This window comes from Pollicipes pollicipes, unplaced genomic scaffold (genome assembly GCF_011947565.3).
Source record: "Pollicipes pollicipes isolate AB1234 unplaced genomic scaffold, Ppol_2.1 Scaffold_3087;HRSCAF=3621_pilon_pilon_pilon, whole genome shotgun sequence".
Taxonomy (NCBI): domain Eukaryota; kingdom Metazoa; phylum Arthropoda; class Thecostraca; order Pollicipedomorpha; family Pollicipedidae; genus Pollicipes; species Pollicipes pollicipes.
The window spans coordinates 38,744,612-38,766,841 of NW_023596225.1; the positions used below are offsets into that span (position 1 = coordinate 38,744,612).

Here is a 22,230-nt window from a genome sequence, read left to right on the forward strand (position 1 = left end):
CAACCACCGTCGGTGGCGCTGGGGGGTCTGTGCCGTCTTCGGACCGCTCGGTCCCGGTCGCCCCCCCCCCCCCCCCCCCCGGCTGACCTGCGGCTAAACTGTGGCTAACGGTACCCTCCACGTGTGCCCTGTAGGGTTTGATTACTGCGCTTGTGTTTTGGAAACGATTGCGCATTAGCACTTTCTGTTTTATGTTGTGTGTGACGTGCGTGATATACCACGCGCCATGCTTTTATCCCATTTTCGTTGTCTTGTGGTGGCTCGATTTTGGGGCATTTGCTCGCACGCGGTTTTCCAGTTTTACCATGTGTGGACCGATGCATACCAGTGCCCTTAGATGTTAGCCTCGTTGATAGCCTCGAATGAGGCCGGGGTTAAATACAGTGTATTGCCAGAAGCAGTCGTCACTAATTGCGAATGCTTAATGTGATCCTGCGTGCTTATGTCACAGGGCCTAACGGGAATGTGTCGTATACCGCTTGGGTTGTGTTTCGTGCGGCCCGTCTCTACAGCGGGCATATCATGCTGGCTGCTTGGAACACCACGTTGCCCAAATGTTCTTCTGTTGGGTTTGGAGCATCTAAGCCAGTAACGATGTGACGTACTTTAGCGAAGCCTCGCATCAATTGCGACCCCTAAACAATATAAAATGCGCACAATTTACAATGGACTCGTCAAGAAATTGCTGGCTGTTGGCTGGGCTAGGGGCTGCCAGCGATTCCCCTGTTCGGCGCCCCGCGTTCTGCGAAACCATCGAACTCTAGCGGGCCTTTATATGCCTTTCGTTTACTGTTTGCTGTACTGGGCAAATTAGAAGGGTGCACATATTAAAAGGCAGCGAGCTATTCCTTCACAGAGCCTGCGATGGAAAAGTTGCGTTTTCGTCGTCAAAACCCCGCCCGGAAAATGGCAATCACTCAGTGACGAGTTGGTCGGTAACTGAGGGACGGCATTCCGGTTGAGCAAAGCTGGATTGTCACCGTGGGGGACGCCTCGGCCGTTCCTCCCGCTATGGTCCAGCTTCCGTTAGCCAACACCCGCCGCCCCGGCACGTCCCGCTGGGGTGGCGGCGCGCGGGAAGGGTCCCGTCGCCGCCTCCGGCCGCCGCCCTGACTCAGACGCCGCCGTGCGCGCGCGGACAGGCGTCGACTGGAAGTCGCTGACGACGCCGGCCTGCCTGCCCATCACCACCGACTACTTCCCGGACGAGCGCAGCCTGCAGAAGGACTACCTGCTCACCGAGTACAGCATCCTGCCGGACGACATCAACAGCCCGGAGGACGCCGGCGCCGCGCACCGCCAGCTCAGCACGCGCGAGGTCTTCACCGAGATGGTGTCGCAGCGGCTGTGCCAGGTCAGTGAGCGGGGTGTACGCGAGAGGTCTTCACAGAGATGGTGTCGCAGCGGCTGTGTCAGGTCAGTGGGGCGGGGTGCACGCGAGAGGTCTTCACAGAGATGGTGCCACAGCGGCTGTGTGTCGCAGGTCAGTCCGGCGCGGTGCACGTGGGAGGCCTTTACAGACATGTGCTGTGTTCGCGAGACTAGATTTCGACAAGGCGAACGCATTGAAGGTAATATGTGCTGATGGCGTGAAGGAATCACGGAAAAATGGTGAAACTCCATGCGATGTCGGGAGTGCTTATGCGCCTCCTGATATCAATGTTATTTTATATTTTTTATTGACGATTGAACGAAAACGAGCTGTTTGTATGGCCTTCTGTCCATGCGAACAGCTTGTTCGTAAAACGACAGCTTGGCGTAAAAGGTTACGTCGGACTCCTCCAGTAAACACGAGGCATGATAATACAGAGGTACGCGTGGAATGATAACCAAAAAACCGGACGGGGTGGGAAAACTGTGAGACCACTGCGCCGTCTCGCGTTGTCGCCTCAGCCGTCCATCACCGGAAGGGCGATCATTACAACGGCCGCGGCGGCAGCGGCGCGTCGCTTTACACGCAGCTGGCGGATGGCGAGGCGTCGCTGGTGCGGCCGGGCGGCGCGGGCCGGCGGCGGCGCGTGGTCGGCTGTACCGCTAGCGACGCGGCCGCGGAGCGCCGCCCGGCCGGCGGTGGGTGGCACTCGTGCTTCGGCAGCGGCTACACGCGGACGACGCGACGAGCGTGCTCCGTCACAGCCGGTCCGGTCGGCCGTCACCCGCTGTCGCTCCGACCGGGGGCGGCGCCGACGAGCGGCGCGGGATCACGCCAGCAGTGCGGAGCGTGTCTGCTCCCCTCTGCCGCGCCACGATGCTCGGGAGCGTGTAGCTGCTCGGCCGTGCCAAGCTATGCTGCTGGCGCTCGGCCTGCTGGGCGGCGTGTGCGCTGTGCTGGCGCCAGCGGATGGGCGGCCGCTGCCTGCCGCTTACCCCCCGCGGACCGGCTCAGTCCCGCTTGCGCCGGTCTCGCCCGGGCAGCGTCGCCAACACAGCTCGGTCCAGCTCGTCGGCGGCGGGACGGCGGTGGGTGGGCCGCGATGGCGGCCGGGCGGGGTGACGCCTCCGCCGCCGGCCACCACGCCTCGGCGGCACAACATCACCTTCGACACGTCCGACTCGTACTTCACCGACTGGATGTCGGTCCTGCAGCGGCCGGTGGCGCCTCTGCCGCCGCCTCCGCGGGCGCCGGCGCGGCCCGCCTCCGAGCCGCTGTCGGCAGGGCCGTCGGCGCCGCCGCCGCCGCCGCGGGTCGTCATCGGCCAGGACGGCCAGGTGACGGTGCTGGGCGCCGGCGGCAGCGGGTTCGTGGTGGCCGGCCCGCTGGGTGTGCACGTGAAGGTGCCGCGGCCGGCTGGCGCTCTGGACGTGCATACGGCGGCAGCGCCGGCGTCGGCCGACGGCGGCCCGCTGGTCTCCACGGGACCGGCGTTCGTCGAGGTGCTCGTACCGGGCGCCGGCGGACAGCGCGCGCCGCCGGCGCCGCCGTCCGGCCCCTCCGGCCCGTCCGGCCCGGCTCCGTCGAAGCCGGCCGGCGAGAGCGGCGGCGCGGCTCCCGGCGCGGCGGTAGCGCCGCATACCACGCCCATCCCGGACGTGGAGGACGGCGAGCCGTCCGGCGCCGCCGAGGAGGAGGACCCGGCCGACGCCGACGCCGACGCCGACGCCTCCCTGTGCGCGGCCGGCTCCGGCCAGGAGACGACGGTGACGGTGACGCGCCGCAACCTGACGGTGGTGCACCGGCTGCCGGGCCTGGCGCCGGCGGCGCTGGCGCAGATGACGGCCATCATCTCGGCGCTGGGCGCCGGGCTGAGCATCGACGAGCCGCCGCCGCCGCTGCTGCTGGGCTGCGCGCAGGCGGCCGACACGCCGCCGCCAGCGGCCGCGGCCAGACCGGGCACGGCCGGTGTGTCTGCCTCGGCAACGCCGTCTGCGTCAGCATCAGCCGCTGTCGCGACCACTGCTGCTCCCACAGCGACGACGGCGCGGAGACCCTTCACCTCCACAGCGGAGTCGACTGTTAGAGCTCCGACAACCACGTCACGTGCGCCAACCACAGTGGCTATGGCTCCTGCGCTGACCACGACCACGACACGTGCACCGACCACGACAACCACGACACGTCCACCAACCACAACCACGACACGTGCACCGACCACAACCACGACACGTGCACCGACCACAACCACGACACGTCCACCAACCACAACCACGACACGTCCACCAACCACAACCACGACACGTCCACCAACCACAACCACGGCACGTGCACCAACCACAACCACAACACGTGCACCAACCACAACCACGACACGTGCACCAACCACAGCAACCACGACACGTGCACCAACCACAACCACGACACGTGCACCAGCCACAACCACGACACGTGCACCGACCACAACCACGACACGTGCGCCAACCACAACCACGACACGTGCACCGACCACAACCACGACACGTCCACCAACCACAACCACGACACGTCCACCAACCACGACCGCAACACGTCCATCAACCACAACCACAACACGTCCGCCAACCACAACCACAACACGTGCACCAACCACAACAACCACAACCCGTCCACCAACCGCCACCACGACACGTCTACCAACCACAACCACAACACGTCCACCAACCACAACCACATCACGTCCGCCAACCACAACCACAACACGTCCACCAACCACAACAACCACGACACGTCCACCAACCACCACTACTACACGTCCACCAACTACAACCACAACACGTCCACCAACCACAACCACAACACGTCCACCAACCACAACCATAACACGTCCGCCAACCACAACACGTGCACCAACCACAACAACCACGAGACGTCCACCAACCACCACCACTACACGTCCACCAACCACAACCACAACACGTCCACCAACCACAACACGCTCACCAACTACAACAACCACGACACGTCCACCAACCACCACAACCTCGAAGCCATCGACAACTACGGCGCAGGCGCTTACAACAACACCGCCAACGATCCCAGTCTGGGAAATTACAGCATGGACAACCGCCTCGACACCGACAGCCGTAGTGAGTGCAGCTACAACGTCCACAACGCCGACAAGGCGTTCAACCACCGCAAACAGAGTCACAACCCCGAAAACGACAGCCGCCCCAACGTCGACCACAGCTCGCCCAGCTGCGGCCGCCTCCAGCGGCTGGACGCCGACGCAGATGCCGCCCTGGTGGATGACGACCCGGCGGCCCTCGCCGAGCACGGCCGTGGACTGGGCGACGCTGTTCGAGCAGCCGTTCATCCTGGGCGGCAGTCAGCTGTGGGAGGTGGTGGAGCAGCAGCCGCCGGACCGAGTCAGTCAGGTGCAGGGCGGCCAGCTGGGCCTCTTCCCGGCGCAGCTGCAGCGGCCGGCGCCGGCGGCCGGCCCTGCGGCGGTCGCCAGGGGTGGCCTAGGGCCCGGCTCGGCAGACCTCCCCGACGGCGGCCGCCAGGGCTGACCTGGGGCCTGGCCCAGCCGACCTCCCCGGCGGCGGTCGCCAGAGCTGACCTGGGGCCCGACGCTGCCAGCCGGCCCGGCGGCGGCCGCCAGGGCTGACCTGGGGTCTAGCCTGGCCGACTTCTCCAGCGGCGGGCGGCGACCGTGACTGAGGGACGAGCAGTGACGGGACGAGACAAGCGGCTCCGCTGCGTCACCCAGTATTGCGAGTGCTGCCGTGGATGTTGTTAATAGCTAGACTTTGTGTCGCTTCCTTGCACAATAAAATGCCAGGGTAAGAATGGTCTCATTTGCATCAGCCACCGTTGTTTTTTCGTCGTCGCGTAATGTTTCCAGACATGCTTTTGCGCGATGAGTGTTCGGTATGCAGTTGTCTGATAAGGCCTTGGAAAAGCGCTGCGTGAAATTCTCAGCTGACCCACAGACACGTCACGTAAGTATTTTAGATGCTGATCCACCACAAGCCAACTTCAGCCGAATACCTGGGTGCACGTCGTTAAAAGCTCGCCTTTTTCCTTTAATTTTTCCATTAACGGATAATCTGATGTGATGTAATTTTTTCCATAAACGGATGAACTGATGTGAATCCGGTCAAACGGTGCGTCGTATGAAAAGTTAATTGACGTGCATTTCTTGTGGTCATCGCACACCCTTTGAGAGGGACCAAAACAACATTTGCAAAGCCAGTTTGTTGTGTGTAGATGCGGTTTGGGCAGGGCTTTCGACCGACCGTTTTCGATAACTGATCAGGTCAGCGCCCACAAAAACATCATATTTTGCGTAGTTGTTGGTCAGTGAACTTTGCCGCACGTCTTGGCCGCTGTCGTGGGCCGGTGCATCTCGCGTTAGGCCTCCGGATGTCTTGGTGGTCTGGTGTCGAATGACGCGACATTAGCCACTTCCCGGTCGATTGCGGGCGCATCTTGGGTCGGACAGCGCCAAAACCGCCATTTGATTGAATGGTACATCTTCCTACACCCGCCCTTAGTTTTACTTTGACTGCGTTTTGATTGTCGAGGTCCGATGTCATGGGATGTCGATCGTTAAAAATTGGTTGCTTTTTCGTGGTTTACGGTTGAGAGCTCGTGACTGGCTTCACTCATTGACCCGCAGTTTGATGGTACGGTCGTCCGCCCATGCCTCCGTCAAATTGTTTGTGTCGCACGGGTACGACGCTGGTCACCCAAATGTGGGTCCGGTTTAGACCCGTGTTGTTTGTTAAAGGTACGACATTGGGCACCCAAATGTGGGTCAGGTTTAAACCCGTATTTTTTCGTGCGGGTACGACTCTGGTCACCCAAATGTGGGACGGATTTAGACCCGTCCTGTTTCGCACGGGTACGGCACTGGTCACCCAAATGAGGGTCAGGTTTAGGCCAGCGCTGTGTGGTTGTTACGAAGAAAATGTTTCGATTCACGGACAGATCCACAGCGGAGGCCGCATTTTGTGCACGTTGGAATGCGGCAAAATAATCGAGCCAACATAATCGAAGAGCATGACTGCATATGCTCTCGAAATTATGCAACACAATTTGTAAATAATCGCCTCTCGTTTTCGTGGTAATTGCATAAAGTTGCGACTAGTGTTAACAAATTCAGAAAATATGTTGCAGAGTGTGGCAATTAGGCTGGCACGGGCTGCTCAAATGAAAAACACCGATTTATTGATGACACTAGCTCAGCCTACACTTTCAAAACTGTATTCTTTTCCGTTGAGGACCTTGAACCACCTGCCTAAGTCCTGCACGTGGTAAATTTATGCGTTGGATGTAGCTGGGAGTTATGCTGCTCCGCGACCCCGGAGCGCTCATGTGGCCATCGTAGTCGCTGACGCTCCATAAACACGGCTTGCTCGTTAACGCACGTGGCCTACCTGACAAGCAATGGCATCATCTGGGCGGATGCGCCGCCGTTCTCGCGCTGCCGCTGCCGCCAGCGGGCTGGCGATCCACGGTGACCGTCGCCGCTGTTGCAGGGATTCCAGCTGATCGTGTCGTCGGCGAAGCCGAGCCCGGCCAGCGGGGCCGCCGTCGGCCGGGCCGTCTTCCCGCAGCGGGTGCCCGAGGAGCGCGAGGAGTACCTGCTGAGCATCGGCCGCATCTTCCACCGGGTGCTGCTCAGCGGCTCGGCCATCAACGTCACACACTACCGGCCCAGGTGAGCCGGCGCCATCAACGTCACTCATTACCGGCCCAGGTGAGCCAGCGCCATCAACGTCACACATTACCGGCCCAGGTGAGCCGGCGCCATCAACGTCACTCATTACCGGCCCAGGTGAGCCGGCGCCATCAACGTCACACATTACCGGCCCAGGTGAGCCGGTGCCATCAACGTCACACACTACCTGCCCAGGTGAGCCGGCGCCATCAACGTCACACACTACCTGCCCAGGTGAGCCGGCGCCATCAACGTCACTCATTACCGACCCAGGTGAGCCGGTGCCATCAACGTCACACACTACCTGCCCAGGTGAGCCGGCGCCATCAACGTCACACATTACCGGCCCAGGTGAGCCGGCGCCATCAACGTCACACATTACCGGCCCAGGTGAGCCGGTGCCATCAACGTCACACACTACCTGCCCAGGTGAGCCGGTGCCATCAACGTCACTCATTACCGGCCCAGGTGAGCCGGTGCCATCAACGTCACTCATTACCGACCCAGGTGAGCCGGTGCCATCAACGTCACTCATTACCGGCCCAGGTGAGCCGGTGCCATCAACGTCACACACTACCTGCCCAGGTGAGCCGGCGCCATCAACGTCACACATTACCGGCCCAGGTGAGCCGGTGCCATCAACGTCACTCATTACCGACCCAGGTGAGCCGGTGCCATCAACGTCACTCATTACCGGCCCAGGTGAGCCGGCGCCATCAACGTCACTCATTACCGACCCAGGTGAGCCGGTGCCATCAACGTCACTCATTACCGGCCCAGGTGAGCCGGTGCCATCAACGTCACTCATTACCGGCCCAGGTGAGCCGGTGCCATCAACGTCACACACTACCTGCCCAGGTGAGCCGGCGCCATCAACGTCACTCATTACCGACCCAGGTGAGCCGGTGCCATCAACGTCACACACTACCTGCCCAGGTGAGCCGGCGCCATCAACGTCACACATTACCGGCCCAGGTGAGCCGGTGCCATCAACGTCACCCATTACCGGCCCAGGCGAGTCGGCGCCATCAACGTCACACACTACCTGCCCAGGTGAGCCTGCTCCATCAACGTCACACACTACCTGCCCAGGTGAGCCGGCGCCATCAACGTCACTCATTACCGGCCCAGGTGAGCCGGCGCCATCAACGTCACTCATTACCGGCCCAGGCGAGTCGGCGCCATCAACGTCACACATTACCGGCCAAGGTGAGCCGGCGCCATCAACGTCACTCATTACCGGCCCAGGTGAGCCGGCGCCATCAACGTCACTCATTACCGGCCCAGGTGAGCCGGCGCCATCAACGTCACTCATTACCGGCCCAGGTGAGCCGGTGCCATCAACGTCACTCATTACCGGCCCAGGTGAGCCGGCGCCATCAACGTCACTCATTTCCGGCCCAGGTGAGCCGGCGCCATCAACGTCACACACTACCTGCCCAGGTGAGCCGGTGCCATCAACGTCACACATTACCGGCCCAGGTGAGCCGGCGCCATCAACGTCACTCATTACCGGCCCAGGTGAGCCGGTGCCATCAACGTCACACACTACCTGCCCAGGTGAGCCGGCGCCATCAACGTCACACATTACCGGCCCAGGTGAGCCGGCGCCATCAACGTCACTCATTACCGACCCAGGTGAGCCGGCGCCATCAACGTCACTCATTACCGGCCCAGGTGAGCCGGTGCCATCAACGTCACACATTACCGGCCCAGGTGAGCCGGCGCCATCAACGTCACTCATTACCGGCCCAGGTGAGCCGGTGCCATCAACGTCACTCATTACCGGCCCAGGTGAGCCGGTGCCATCAACGTCACACACTACCTGCCCAGGTGAGCCGGTGCCATCAACGTCACACATTACCGGCCCAGGTGAGCCGGCGCCATCAACGTCACTCATTACCGGCCCAGGTGAGCCGGTGCCATCAACGTCACACACTACCTGCCCAGGTGAGCCGGCGCCATCAACGTCACACATTACCGGCCCAGGTGAGCCGGCGCCATCAACGTCACCCATTACCGACCCAGGTGAGCCGGCGCCATCAACGTCACCCATTACCGGCCCAGGTGAGCCGGCGCCATCAACGTCACTCATTACCGGCCCAGGTGAGCCGGCGCCATCAACGTCACTCATTACCGGCCCAGGTGAGCCGGTGCCATCAACGTCACCCATTACCGGCCCAGGTGAGCCGGCGCCATCAACGTCACTCATTACCGGCCCAGGTGAGCCGGTGCCATCAACGTCACTCATTACCGGCCCAGGTGAGCCGGTGCCATCAACGTCACACATTACCGGCCCAGGTGAGCCGGCGCCATCAACGTCACTCATTACCGGCCCAGGTGAGCCGGTGCCATCAACGTCACACACTACCTGCCCAGGTGAGCCGGCGCCATCAACGTCACACATTACCGGCCCAGGTGAGCCGGCGCCATCAACGTCACTCATTACCGACCCAGGTGAGCCGGCGCCATCAACGTCACTCATTACCGGCCCAGGTGAGCCGGTGCCATCAACGTCACACACTACCTGCCCAGGTGAGCCGGCGCCATCAACGTCACTCATTACCGGCCCAGGTGAGCCGGTGCCATCAACGTCACTCATTACCGGCCCAGGTGAGCCGGTGCCATCAACGTCACACACTACCTGCCCAGGTGAGCCGGTGCCATCAACGTCACACATTACCGGCCCAGGTGAGCCGGCGCCATCAACGTCACTCATTACCGGCCCAGGTGAGCCGGTGCCATCAACGTCACACACTACCTGCCCAGGTGAGCCGGCGCCATCAACGTCACACATTACCGGCCCAGGTGAGCCGGCGCCATCAACGTCACTCATTACCGGCCCAGGTGAGCCGGTGCCATCAACGTCACCCATTACCGGCCCAGGTGAGCCGGCGCCATCAACGTCACTCATTACCGGCCCAGGTGAGCCGGCGCCATCAACGTCACACATTACCGGCCCAGGTGAGCCGGCGCCATCAACGTCACTCATTACCGGCCCAGGTGAGCCGGCGCCATCAACGTCACACATTACCGGCCCAGGTGAGCCGGTGCCATCAACGTCACCCATTACCGGCCCAGGTGAGCCGGCGCCATCAACGTCACACATTACTGGCCCAGGTGAGCCGGCGCCATCAACGTCACTCATTACCGACCCAGGTGAGCCGGCGCCATCAACGTCACACACTACCGGCCCAGGTGAGCCGGCGCCATCAACGTCACACATTACTGGCCCAGGTGAGCCGGCGCCATCAACGTCACACATTACTGGCCCAGGCGAGTCGGCGCCATCAACGTCACACGTCACCCACTACCGGCCCAGTCGAGCTGGCACCATCAACATCACACACTGCCGGCCCAGATCAGCCTGCTTCGAGAGGCCCTGTCCCGTGAGAACGCTGTGGCGCAGTGCAGCAGCCGCTGGCGCCGATTTAGGAAACATTGGACGTGGTCAGTCCTGCTTTCATGTCCGGCTGGACATAGCGTGTGTACCGCTTTGGTCGGAGCCAAGTTCAGACTGTTATCACGTAAGGCTTGTTCCGGGGCGGGTCGAACAGGCAGTATCGCACGTGCAGCGCGCCTGGTGGCATTCCATGCACGGAGCTCCGCTCACTGGTCGCTCCCGGTCGACGCCAGCTCTGATCTGCCGGCGGCCGCCGCTGCTGCCGCCACAGTGCTGTGTGCGGCGGTGCTGTGCACGGCGTTGCTGTGTGCGACGGTGCTGTGACCGGGCCCTGGCCGGCAGACACCCGTACCCGGTGCGCCGCGTCTCGTACCGGTACCGGGTCCAGTGTCACCACCACCCGAGCTACGTGGCGTGCGAGGCGGAGCTCAGCACCGACCGGCCCGAGAGCTACAACTGGAACTACCTCGACAACTACGTCTGCACCAAAGGTGGGAGGCCACCTGCCCGCCGGTCGGGCGCCTGCGATGTACGTGGTCTTGTCGAGGGGCCGTTCATGGACGTTTCCACGGGGGGGTATGCTCCGTTAAAAAATATCAGGCTAATCCGAATTGTTTTATTTAAATTCCTACCTCAGTGGGAAGCCCGATCGAATTTAACACTTAAAAGAAAAATACTGCGAAGTTACTTAGTCGTGAACATCCTGTTAACCAAGTAACATTTTGTTAAGCGTGTTTTCTATCCTGGAGCGTGGAAGGCCTTTCAGTGTGGTGCCGGCGGACGCCGGCCGCCGCTGTATCGGCCGGTGCGAGCCGCGCCGCGCGGAGAGGCGGTCGGTGCACAAATTCACTTGCCGCGAGCTTGGCGGGCCGAGAGAGCTGGTCCTCCAGGGACTCGGTTCGTGATGCAGCCTTGTGCTGAACGCGCGTCGTAGTTCTCTGGCTGTTTACTCCGACTGCGAGCTGCCTTTTACGTTTTGAAGGACTTGCTTTGGAAGACTACTACATCTTATGCGACGTTTTGGGTGTGGCCGTAGGTTACGTGTGTTGCTCTAACGGTTGGAGTGGCGCACTTGGTTTCTGTATAGGGGGTCTGTGTAGAAGGGTCTCTCTTGGTTTCTTATGTATGCAGGCCCGCTCACCGCAGCGGGCTCAGAAATCACCCACTCACCCCAGCATCACTGGCATCAGTCTTTTGGCAGCTGCGTGTCCTCGTGGAGAACACACGCTCCTCCCACTCCCGATCGACGCTCAGCTCGACGAGCGTCTACCTCTCTGCGTCTTTCTATCTACCGAGCGTCTATCAACCCCTCTGACCCTTCCACCGACGCCGACCCGTAGTCACCTCCCTCCGCCCTCGCTACCGCTGCCAGCCGGAGCGCGTCCTCACGCGGCGTCTTCCTGCGCGTCACGGCCGGCGTGACGCGACACGTGACACGTGCCCCGGTCTGCGTCGGCAGGCGGCTCGGACTTCCAGCTGAGCAACAATCTCAAGTACTGGCGGTGTCGCTTTCTGCTGGTGCCGGGCGTGCCGGCCGCCGCCAGGGACGCCGCCGCCGCCCCCGCCGCCGCGCACGACTCGAAGACGCTCGTCGACAACTTCATCAGGTTCATCAGTGCCGTCACGTTCGCGCTGAACAAGTTCAAGCGGCATCAGCCGACGTCGGCGCGGCAGCAGATCCGGGTGAGTCGGCGGGCTGCGGGACGGGCCGGCAAGCAGGGGACAGCGGCCACGGCGCCGCGCGGGGGCGGGCAGGGTCACGTCTGGGGGACGGGGCTTAGGGAACGGCACTGGGGGCGACTGAGGACCACGGCCGCCTGCAACTGTGGACTTGTTGATGTTCGAGTCTGTGTGCTGTGCGGCGGGCCAGGCCGAGTCTGTGCGCCGTGTGCCGAACTGGCCCGAGTCTGTGTGCTGTGTGGGGGTCGAGTCCGTGTGCTGTGCGGCGGGCCAGGCCTAGTGTGTGCGCTGGGTGCGGGGTCGAGTCTGTGTGCTGTGCGGCGGGCCAGGCCGAGTCTGTGTGCTGTGTGCCGGGCCGGGCTGAGTCTGTGTGCCGGGCCGGGCCGAGTTTGTGTGCTGTGTGGGGGTCGAGTCTGTGTGCTGTGCGGCGGGCCAGGCCGGGTCTGTGCGCTGTGTGCCGGGCCGGGCTGAGCCTGTGTGCTGTGCGGCGGGCCAGGCCGAGTCTGTGCGCTGTGTGCCGGGCCGGGCCGCGTGCGTGCGCCGCTGACCTCCTCTCGCCGCCGGCCAGGAGCGCCTCTCCAGCAACCGTGTGGACCAGCGGATCCGGGCCCGCTCCGGCAGCAGCGTGATGAAGGTGCGCCAGGAGGCGGCCGCGCGCTCGGTAGCCGGCGCCGCGGCCGCCTCCAACTCGGCCGAGGACGTGTCGGCGACGACGGCGGGCGGCGCCGGCAGCGGCACCCTGCTCAGCTCGGCCGCCACGGCCGCCGAGGTGAGTCGGCCGCGGAGCCGGGACCGCCGGCCAGCTGTCTGGCAGCGGCACCCTGCTCAGCTCGGCCGCCACGGCCGCCGAGGTGAGTCGGCCGCGGAGGTGAGCCGGCCGCGGAGCCGGGACCGCCGGCCGCGGAGCCGGGACCGCCGGCCAGCTCGCTGGCAGCGGCACCCTGCTCACCTCGGCCGCCACGGCCGCCGAGGTGAGTCGGCCGCGGAGCCGGGGCTCGCCAGCCGGGGCTCGCCAGCTCGCCAACGGCGGCACCAGCTTATGGGACAAACAGTGAACGGATATTGGTCAGTGTGCATTGAAAGCAACACCGAACGCGAGTGATCGCAAGCTTAACTATTGGGGAACGCCAGTGGGAATAAGCACCGAAATGGAAAGTGAAATGGAATTAATGGAAATGGTGTTACGAGATTGCAGTTCTGTCGTTTTTCTAACTCAATATGGCGTCCACATCCATGCTGCACGTATCTTGAAATTACATCCTTTTCCACCTCGATATCTTTCGTATCGGTAGTTGTCCCTGTCGCCATCTTGCTCTTGACATGCTGTCTTCGACATTTTTCCATTCGATCATTTTTGCATTTGATATTGTCGACGGCAACCGTGACTTAGTGTTTGACGCACATTTTAAGTGCACGTCAAGCCAGACGTGCCCGAATAATGCGGCCGGCAGGGCACGGCGTGCACCAACGACGGCGCGTCTGTGGTGTGCCTTTTCATTGATAATGGCCAGTGAAAAGCAAGTGAACGGCCGCCCGCCTCCGCTATCACTGGCTGCCCCGGCAGTTGGTCGGGCCTTGAGCCCGAGGTCAGCCACTGCACCCGGGGTCAGCCACTGCACCCTAGGTCAGCCACTGCACCCGGGGTCAGCCACTGCACCCGGGGTCAGCCACTGCACCCGGGGTCAGCCACTGCACCCATGTGCCGTATATCCTCTCTCACTCATCTGGCGGTCGCATTGCGTGCGGTTTGTTACCAGCCTGCCAACGCAAAATTTCCCGTACAGCTGCCATCCAAACGGTAGCACATTGTAGTCGATTGTGCGCTGTGTGTTTGTGCCGGCGTGTGCTCGGCTTGTGTTGCCGTCCTGAGGCGCGCCAACTTCGGGAGGTGGCGGTGAGCCCGTGGTCGCGCCTCCGTGCCGCAGGTGGTGGACGTACTGCGCTCGCCGGAGCTCGGTCTGCCCTTCCTCACGCGCTCCGTGCAGGGCGGCCTGCCCGAGTTCACGTTCGTGGCCGCCGACCTGGTGCAGTGGGTGTACCAGCACGTGGCGGGCGTCACCAGCGAGCAGGATGCCGTGCGGTACTGCCAGGTGCGCGGACGGCCGGCGCCGCCAGTCCCCCCCCCCCCCCCCCCCCTCCCTCTCAGACCAGCCGCGGGGTGCATCAGGCGACAGGCCTGCTCAGACCCTGCAGCCGCCTGTGGCATTTTCAGCGATTGCACCAAGTGATTGCTTATTTCCCACCGTCTTATGGAGGTGCATGGAAATGCGTTTTTTTCAGTACGGTGATCGACTTAACGCCAACCATTCCAGTGGGCGAGGGCGCCGTTCGGACCAGTCGGTATGCAACTGTCCCAGAGGGATAGCATGTTTGGTTAAAGCCTTAAGACATCGGCTTGTGACAGGTGCGAATAGTCATTTTCCGTCGTTGAGTATGTCGTTTGACGCCGGCGTCCGTGCTGTTGAATAGTATTCTTCTGCATCTAGCGCGACATTCATTCAACCGCAATTCAATATGGGGTCCGCTCTTTGTCATAGCTGTCATCTTCGCGTACCCTATTTTCTCCATTGTGTTTACCACAGCGATGTCGTGTGTTCTACAGTACATACGCCAGGAGAACATCATACTGCACGCTTCTCGCGACTTGACCCGGCCGTTCGTGAACGGCTTCTGCCTGTTCTGTGTCGCCGCTCCTGCCGGTACGTGGGGTGTCCTGGCAGCCGCTGGAGGTGCCGCCGGCTTGCTGGCCGCCCCCAGCAGGCACGAGACTCTGTCCCTCGAAACCCGGACTGGTACACTTGGTTCTGCGAACACATGCTATCATATTGTTGGGATGGTTCCAGCCAGTGACACCTATCTCTTTTGATAGCCTTTTGAGGTACCATGTTCCTCTGGTACATGGTACCAGAGGAACATGGTACCTCTGGTACCATGGTAGGAACTGCCCACCTGGAGCAGTTCGCCGCTGTTGTCCGCCGCTTGCTGGCATTTACCATACGAGTATGGTAAATACCAGCCTTAAGTCTACACTACGCGGTCAACCAGCGGGTTGCCAAGGGCCCAATCTTTTATGCAATGAATGATGGCGCGTACCGTTGTGTTTGCAGAGCCGGCTGTGACTAGTACTTGGGTGGAACCTCACATTGTCAGACTTACATGGTCATTCACCAAAGGTACCGTCACCGAAACAACCAATATGGTCACTGCAATAGCCAGTCACTAAAGCCTCAGTCACCAAAGTGACCACCAGAATAGTCAGTCTAGAAATTCCGGTCGCAACTCAGCCCTAGCACATCTACCGCCACCATCCCTGCCGCCAACGCTATCCCGCCTCCGTGTCCTCCGCTCCGCGCAGCGCCCATAACGGCCTACGCGGCACTGCGCAGCGCCCATAGCGGTCTGCGCGGCGCCCATAGCGGCCTGCGCGGCACCCATAGCGGTCTGCGCGGCACTGCGCGCCACTCGCAGCGGCCTGCGCGCGCACCGCCCTGTGGAACGTCCGTCCCGCGCTCCCGCAGACGGCGTGCAGCTGGCGAGCAGCGCCGCCCACCTGGAGCAGTTCGCCGACGAGTGGCTCGAGGTGGAGACGCAGTTCTGGTGGCCGCGCCCGGTGCTGGCCGGCGCGCGGTTCCTGGCGGCCGCGCTGCCCCGCCAGGACGACCCGTTCGAGTGTGAGTGGCCGCGCGGCCCGCTCCGGGGCAGACGCGCTCGACGGCGGCGGTCCGCGCGCAGGGTGTCGGCGCGTGGGGCGTAATTGGTGATATTGTTACGCATATTGGCGCAGCTGTTGCTGTGTGCGTTTCTTCGTTTTGCGTGCGTGCGCGCGCGCGCGCGTAGTATGCATGCGTGCTTGTGTGGGCTGGTGTAGAAATGAAAGCAACCAGATCTCATCCTTTGCGCCGCTTGCTGTCCTTGTTAGCATTGACAACCTTTTAAGGTTTTGTCGCCACATATGTCGCGTACTTAAGAACCCAAGCGTATTTTCGTTCGGTGTCTTGTCCCTGACAAGTGAAAATTGTTCCTGTATCGCATATCTGTGCGTCAGCTCCCCGCCCCCCCCCCCTCGCTGTTGTACCGTCAGTCTCTCCCCTCATTGGTGTCCGTCTGTTCGGGCAGGCGGTAGGATGACTGCTGTACCCTCAGTCTCTCTCCTCATTCGTGTCCGTCTGTCTATCCGGGCAGGCGGCAGGATGACTGTTGCACCCTCAGTCTCTCCCCTCATCGATGTCCGTCTGTCTATCCGGGCAGGCGGCAGGGTGACTGTTGTACCCTCAGTCTCTCCCCTCATCGATGTCCGTCTGTCCGGGCAGGCGGCAGGTGACTGTTGTACCCTCAGTCTCTCCCCTCATCGGTGTCCGTCTGTCTGTCCGGGCAGGCGGCAGGGTGACTGTTGTACCCTCAGTCTCTCCCCTCATCGGTGTCCGTCTGTCCGGGTAGGCGGCAGGTGACTGTTGTACCCTCATTCTCTCCCCTCATCGATGTCCGTCTGTCTATCCGGCCAGGCGTCAAGATGCGGCGCGGCGCGCTGGACCTGGACGTGTCCGCCAAGTCGGACCGCTCCGAGTGGGGCGAGATCGCCTACGAGATCTCGTTCAAGCCGGACCGCGCCTACCAGTTCTGCATCAACTGGCTGGTGGGCACCGGCAGCCTGATCTCCGACCTGGTGAGGGCCGCGCTGGTCGGGTCAGCTCGGCTCCGACGGTGGCCCGTGTCGCCGGACACTGGCTCTGCACGGCCGTCAGGCACGCACCCAGGCGTCTCTGGCCGAGCGGGCAGCAGTCCGAATTGGGCTGGCGGTAGAAAGTAGCAACAAGGCCGTGACGTTTGTCTGTGAGATGCTTTAAATGGTGATTGGAATCGGTAACTCCGGGTCGGGATAGATCACGTCCGCATGGTCAGGCCAGTGGCCGAACCTCGTCGCATTTCAACGGCGAGCGAGAACGGGCAGCCCGGCCTGCCGCTGAATCGATGTTGACGCCGAAGCCGGCGCCGGCCGGTCTGACGCGCCTGTCCGCCGCCGCCTCTGCCGCAGGTGGTGAGCTGGCAGCGACGGGCGCAGAACTCGGGCATGCGTCTGTTCCCGGTGCCGGTGGTCATGTGCCCGGGCAGCACGCGCGACATCGACCCGCTGCGCATCCCCGTGCACGTGCCGATCCAGCTGGACGCCCTGCGCCAGGGCGGACGGCCGCTCTTCCACGGTGGGTGCCGGCTGGCCGCGCCGACTGACGAGGCGGGAGGAGGCGGAGGGGGCGGCGACGACCGGCCCGGTCGGGAGCCCGCCGCCGGGCGGGGCTACGCGGCGTCTGGACTGGCCGGGGCTGGCCGTGGAGATCCGACCCTTGCGCACCGCGTGACCGCCGCGTCGCCGGTGTTTGTCTGTATTCATGCGTTATTCACCTTCTTGAGCCACCAACGTCTAACCAGACATGCCTAACCGCTTAGCCTGTCATGTGAGGAGCCTGCGAGACACGCGTCCAGCTGGTGTCGAACCATCAACGTCTAACCAGACATGCCTAACGGTTTAGCCTGTCTTGTGAGGAGCCTGCAGGGCACTCGTCCAGCTGGTGTCGAGCCACGGACGTGTCTCAGCCAGTGACTGAGCGGTCTCTCACGGCGCGCCGCTCCCGCAGGCTTCCCCCCGTCGACGTGGCGGCAGCGGCTTCTGCTGCTGCAGTCGGCCATCCTGGAGCGGTTCGAGTTCGTGCGCCTGCGCGACGCCGCGCCCGGCCCGCCGTACCAGTACATCCACGCCAGCGGACACTGCTTCGCGCAGATCCCGGAGCCGGTCCAGACGGACGACGGCGATCCGGTCCAGGTGAGGGACGGCTGCTGGTCCAGATCAGGGACAGCTGCGAGTGGGCGACCCGGTCCAGGTTAGGGGCGACCACAGGTGGACGACTTGGTCCAAGCTCAGGGACGGCTGCTGGTGGACGACCCGGTCCAGGTCAGGGACGGCTGCTGGTCCAGGTCAGGGACGGGTGTCGGTCCAGGTCAGGGACGGCTGCAGGTGAACGATCCGGTTCAAGACCGGGGAAAGCCTTGATAGGTGGCCCTGTCCAAGTCGGTGTGTGGGTCGGAATGACCGGCCCAGTCCAGGTCGGCGGAAGGAGGAAGGCGGCTGACCTGATGTTGACCGGAGGAGAGGATTTAAGATCAATGGGCTGGTCCAGGTGGGCGCCCAGTTCCAGGTCGGGAACTGGGTCAGGGCGAGCGACCCAGACCAGTTGAGCGGGGGTATCATGATGATGCGACTCGGTCCTGGTCAGAGCCGGAGGAGAGGCCTGGTCACGTGACGATGGGATGCAAGCCAGCTCAAAGTTTGAAGTGTACGCGACGAGGCATACCTCGTGTCTGTTTCTGGTGCTGTTTGTCCCCCGTCTCTCAAGCCCGGTCAGTCGGCAGAGCGCAGGACACGTGACCGCTCGGGCCACAGACACGTGGGCTCGCGGCCCGAACACCGAGCTCGATCCCTTGGCTCGTGGGAGGCGGAGACGGTGCCATGAAGGGGTCAGGCCAGCACCGGCGGCCGTGTTGCGATATTGCATGACTCGTTGGGGTATGTCGGCCAAGGTGACACGTTATACTGGAATGGCTGCATTCTGGTGGTGGGATGAGGGCCTTTACAAGAACGCATGGTTCGCGAGGATGGTAATCTCAAAGCCAGGCTTGCAAAACATTGGGTTAAGTAAGCACGGTTGCCCTTTTGTTTTGATTGATAATTGCAAACACAAAATATCGCTACAATTCGATGCATTTGATGACAATTTGATGCCTACAACACCCTTTGATGCGTAAGGGTTGGCATATAATTCACAATCACCCATCAATCAGGACCAAAGATCTATCAAGTGTGTGAACGGGTTCATTGCAGCCGACCAGCCAGCAACACTTCAGCCAACCAGAAATATTGTCACGCTGTACCGGTATGAGTGCCGCGCCGTAAGCACCTTTCTAAAATACATTTTTGTCTGGGCGCCCTGGCTTGCCTTTACGCGGCGTCGTCCTGGCAGCTTCCTCTGAGAGGAGAAGTTCATTTGTGACCCGTGTTATGGCCATCGCCTTAACCCGCGTAGTCTTCACCCTTTACCGGCCAGTATCGACGCTCGCCGGCCACCAACTGTGACCTGCTGTGACCGTCCGGTCCAGCAAGTGCCTGCCGGACGTGGCCTTCCATTTCGCACCCGTCCGGCGCGCCGGTTGGGTGTTATCGTCTGGGATGCCAAGTTATCGCAGGGGCTGGAAATTCCCTGCCGATATCGCGCTCTAGAAAACAACTTGAAATAGCTGCTATGCACATGTTACGAGCGATGGTAAAAGTTTCACCCGAACACAGTGCATGTGTGCGTTGAATGGCATCATCGGACATCGCGATGAAGTGCCCCATGTTTTCAGTACGAGAGGCTGTACCGTGCCGTGTCGTGCCGTGCCGTGCCGCGCCGCGCCGTGCCGTGCCGTGCCGTGCCGTGCCGTGTCGTGACATGCCGTGCCGTGTCGTGTCATGCCATGCCGCGCCGTGCCGCGCCGCGCCGTGTCGTGTCATGCCATGCCGTGCCGTGTCGTGTCATGTCATGTCATGCCATGCCGTGCCGTGTCGTGCCGTGCCGCGCCGCGCCGTGCCGTGCCGTGCCGTGCCGTGCCGTGCCATGCCGTGCCGTGCCGTGCCTTGCCGTGCCGTGCCGTGCCGTGTCGTGACATGCCGTGCCGTGTCGTGTCATGCCATGCCGCGCCGTGCCGCGCCGCGCCGTGTCGTGTCATGCCATGCCGTGCCGTGTCGTGCCGTGCCGTGTCGTGTCATGCCGTGCCGTGCCGTGCCGTGCCGTGCCGTGCCGTGCCGTGCCGTGCCGCGCCGCGCCGCGCCGTGTGGGGCCAGTGTGTGTCGCCCCGGCCGGCCTTGACCTGACTGCCCGGTCGGCCCGGCAGGCGGAGCTGCAGTGGTACACCAACTGCCTGCTGTCGCGCCGCTGGCGGGTCGCCGCCGACGACTCGGGCGACCGGCTGCTGGCCGAGCTCACCGCCTTCTGCCGCGACCAGGACGGCCGGCTGCAACTGTTCTGGCGGCAGGCGCAGGCGCAGGCGCAGCTGCAAGAGGCAACGCCCCTGCACGAGCCCTGAGCGCCGCTGAGGCTGTCGAGGGCGGCCGGAGAGCGGTGCGCTCAGAGACGCCCTGGGAACGCGAGTCAGCGCAGCGGCGGGATGGGACCGACTGCGGCCGTTTCTGGCGTCTGGCGCCAGACGGCGGACGTGGCTGCATGTGAAGCGTTACTCTGTGGCTGGCGCTGAGCCACCAGGCGAGCGTGCGCGTCGCTGGCCGGATGTTACGGCCTGGACGCGCTGTGCGCTTTGCTAGTCATTTGTCGCGTATTCTGGGCAGAAGGCTCGCCGCACGTCACGTGACCGTCACGTGACGAACGGGATCCGGGGCGAAACCTGTTGGTATGCACTGCTGGCGTGCCGCCTCGTTGGGTCATCATCCGACTCATACCCAACGCATGGGTGCAATATACATGAATGCTGTAAGGACGCAGTGTGTGAATGCTCATTTCTGCTGTCCGGTGTGCGGACTAGTTGCTGTGGGAGACGCCCTGTCGCGTGCAGCGCTAGAGGCGTCGCTGCAGACGGCCTTTGGCCTGTCCCTCGCGGTCCGGGCGAGCTTGCGGTGGGGTTCGCTGGCCCGCCCGGCTGCGGCCAGTAGCGAGGGAGACGCGCTGGAGTCGGCTACCTCTGAGGCTGCATGCTCAGCTAAACGAGGCTGTACGTAACAGTCAAGCTAAAAGCTTTGTTTCCGATCGGTTTCAGTTCATTAGGGTGCTGGCAGCCGCGGGCATGTTTCGAACTGCCTCCGCTGTATGACTGGTCGAGTGGAGGTAACTAGTGTACCAAGTAAAGTGGCTGTTGGGCTGGAATTACTGTACAAGGACCGGATTTCGAAATAGCGTGTGAAACCCCGCTGCAGAAGTCATTCCAGCACAAATCTCGATTTTATCTTTCAAAAAAGTGCGATATTGAGATATGCAACTTTTTGGATTAGAGCCCTTTTGACCAGAAATAATCATTTCAGGGCTATGGGATGAAGGAAAATGGTTAACGGTGGGGTAGATTTGCATGCGCCTGGGGGGCCAACCGCCGAGCTTTAACCTGCGCATGCGCAGGCACCTGGTGCCACAGCATTGCCAGTCACGGCTTTGCTTAATTTTTATGTCATCTTCAGATGCTTCCCGCACTCTGGGGATGTCACACTCACAGTCGCTGCGTCGCGGGGAGGGGAGGCAGCACGAGGCAGCGCTATATGTGGCGATACCTACACTCGCAGGTGGAGAGGCAGGGCCCATAGATGGAGCTTTGTGGGACTCTGAGGAAGCTGCCCCTCCCACTCTGTCTATTTCGAGCCCTTCGGATGTAAACAGAAAGGTAAAATCGCCCGCAACAAGAGAAAAAATGTTTGTGCAAAATCTATTCAACAAGACCTTATACTCAAATGAGCATGACCACGGCTGCGTCTTCCCTGCGCCGGCGGATAGAAGTGCCAGTTACGCGTGCCTCCTCTTGCGCCCACGCGAGCGCCCTGGCCAGGCGTTAGTCACCCTCCCAACCCATTCCCTGCCACTCGTCGACACCACGTTCCCCGACTTTCATGCCGAGCATGGGGCACGCCTAAGATCAGCATTGCCGAACTGGCGTCTGAGCTCCGTGATACTTACGACTTTACTTGTGATACTGATACTAGATACTTCCGGCTACGGCACGCCACGGCCGAGAGGCGCGGGGCACGAGACGCGCCTGTGTGCAGCGTTGTCTTGCGGAATCTCACTGTTCTCGCCCTGATTTCCTGAGGCCCATGACCACCACCGAGAGCACACTCATGGCCACCCGTCAGTGATTACGCGTGGGAAAGTGGCTTCCAGTCGCCAGAGCGGATGCTTAGGTTTGCAGCATTTTGCCGAAGCGCCATCACTTTGAGAGGATCCACGGGTAGGGACACAGCGACCAGCCAATCGGCTCAACGGACGCTGCAGCGGGTGCATGGACGGGCTGAATGTGGAGATTACCCGGAGCACGACGAGAATGCTG

General features: G+C 62.1%; 1 protein-coding gene across 1 annotated transcript in view; it reads left to right on the top strand.

The window, feature by feature from the left end:
- LOC119090119 (GATOR complex protein Iml1) overlaps positions 1-20,274 on the top strand; it is a 38,665-nt gene extending 18,391 nt beyond the window's left edge. Inside the window, exons 17-30 of the mRNA XM_037212913.1 lie at positions 1,143-1,354; positions 6,898-7,079; positions 10,825-10,973; positions 11,942-12,165; positions 12,731-12,823; positions 13,086-13,133; positions 14,088-14,252; positions 14,765-14,861; positions 15,681-15,833; positions 16,665-16,825; positions 17,195-17,360; positions 17,793-17,977; positions 20,083-20,130; positions 20,194-20,274. Coding sequence (XP_037068808.1) covers positions 1,143-1,354; positions 6,898-7,079; positions 10,825-10,973; positions 11,942-12,165; positions 12,731-12,823; positions 13,086-13,133; positions 14,088-14,252; positions 14,765-14,861; positions 15,681-15,833; positions 16,665-16,825; positions 17,195-17,360; positions 17,793-17,977; positions 20,083-20,130; positions 20,194-20,274 — 1,964 coding nt within the window. The remainder of the gene's footprint in view (positions 1-1,142; positions 1,355-6,897; positions 7,080-10,824; positions 10,974-11,941; positions 12,166-12,730; positions 12,824-13,085; positions 13,134-14,087; positions 14,253-14,764; positions 14,862-15,680; positions 15,834-16,664; positions 16,826-17,194; positions 17,361-17,792; positions 17,978-20,082; positions 20,131-20,193) is intronic.
- Positions 20,275-22,230: the final 1,956 nt, after the last annotated feature.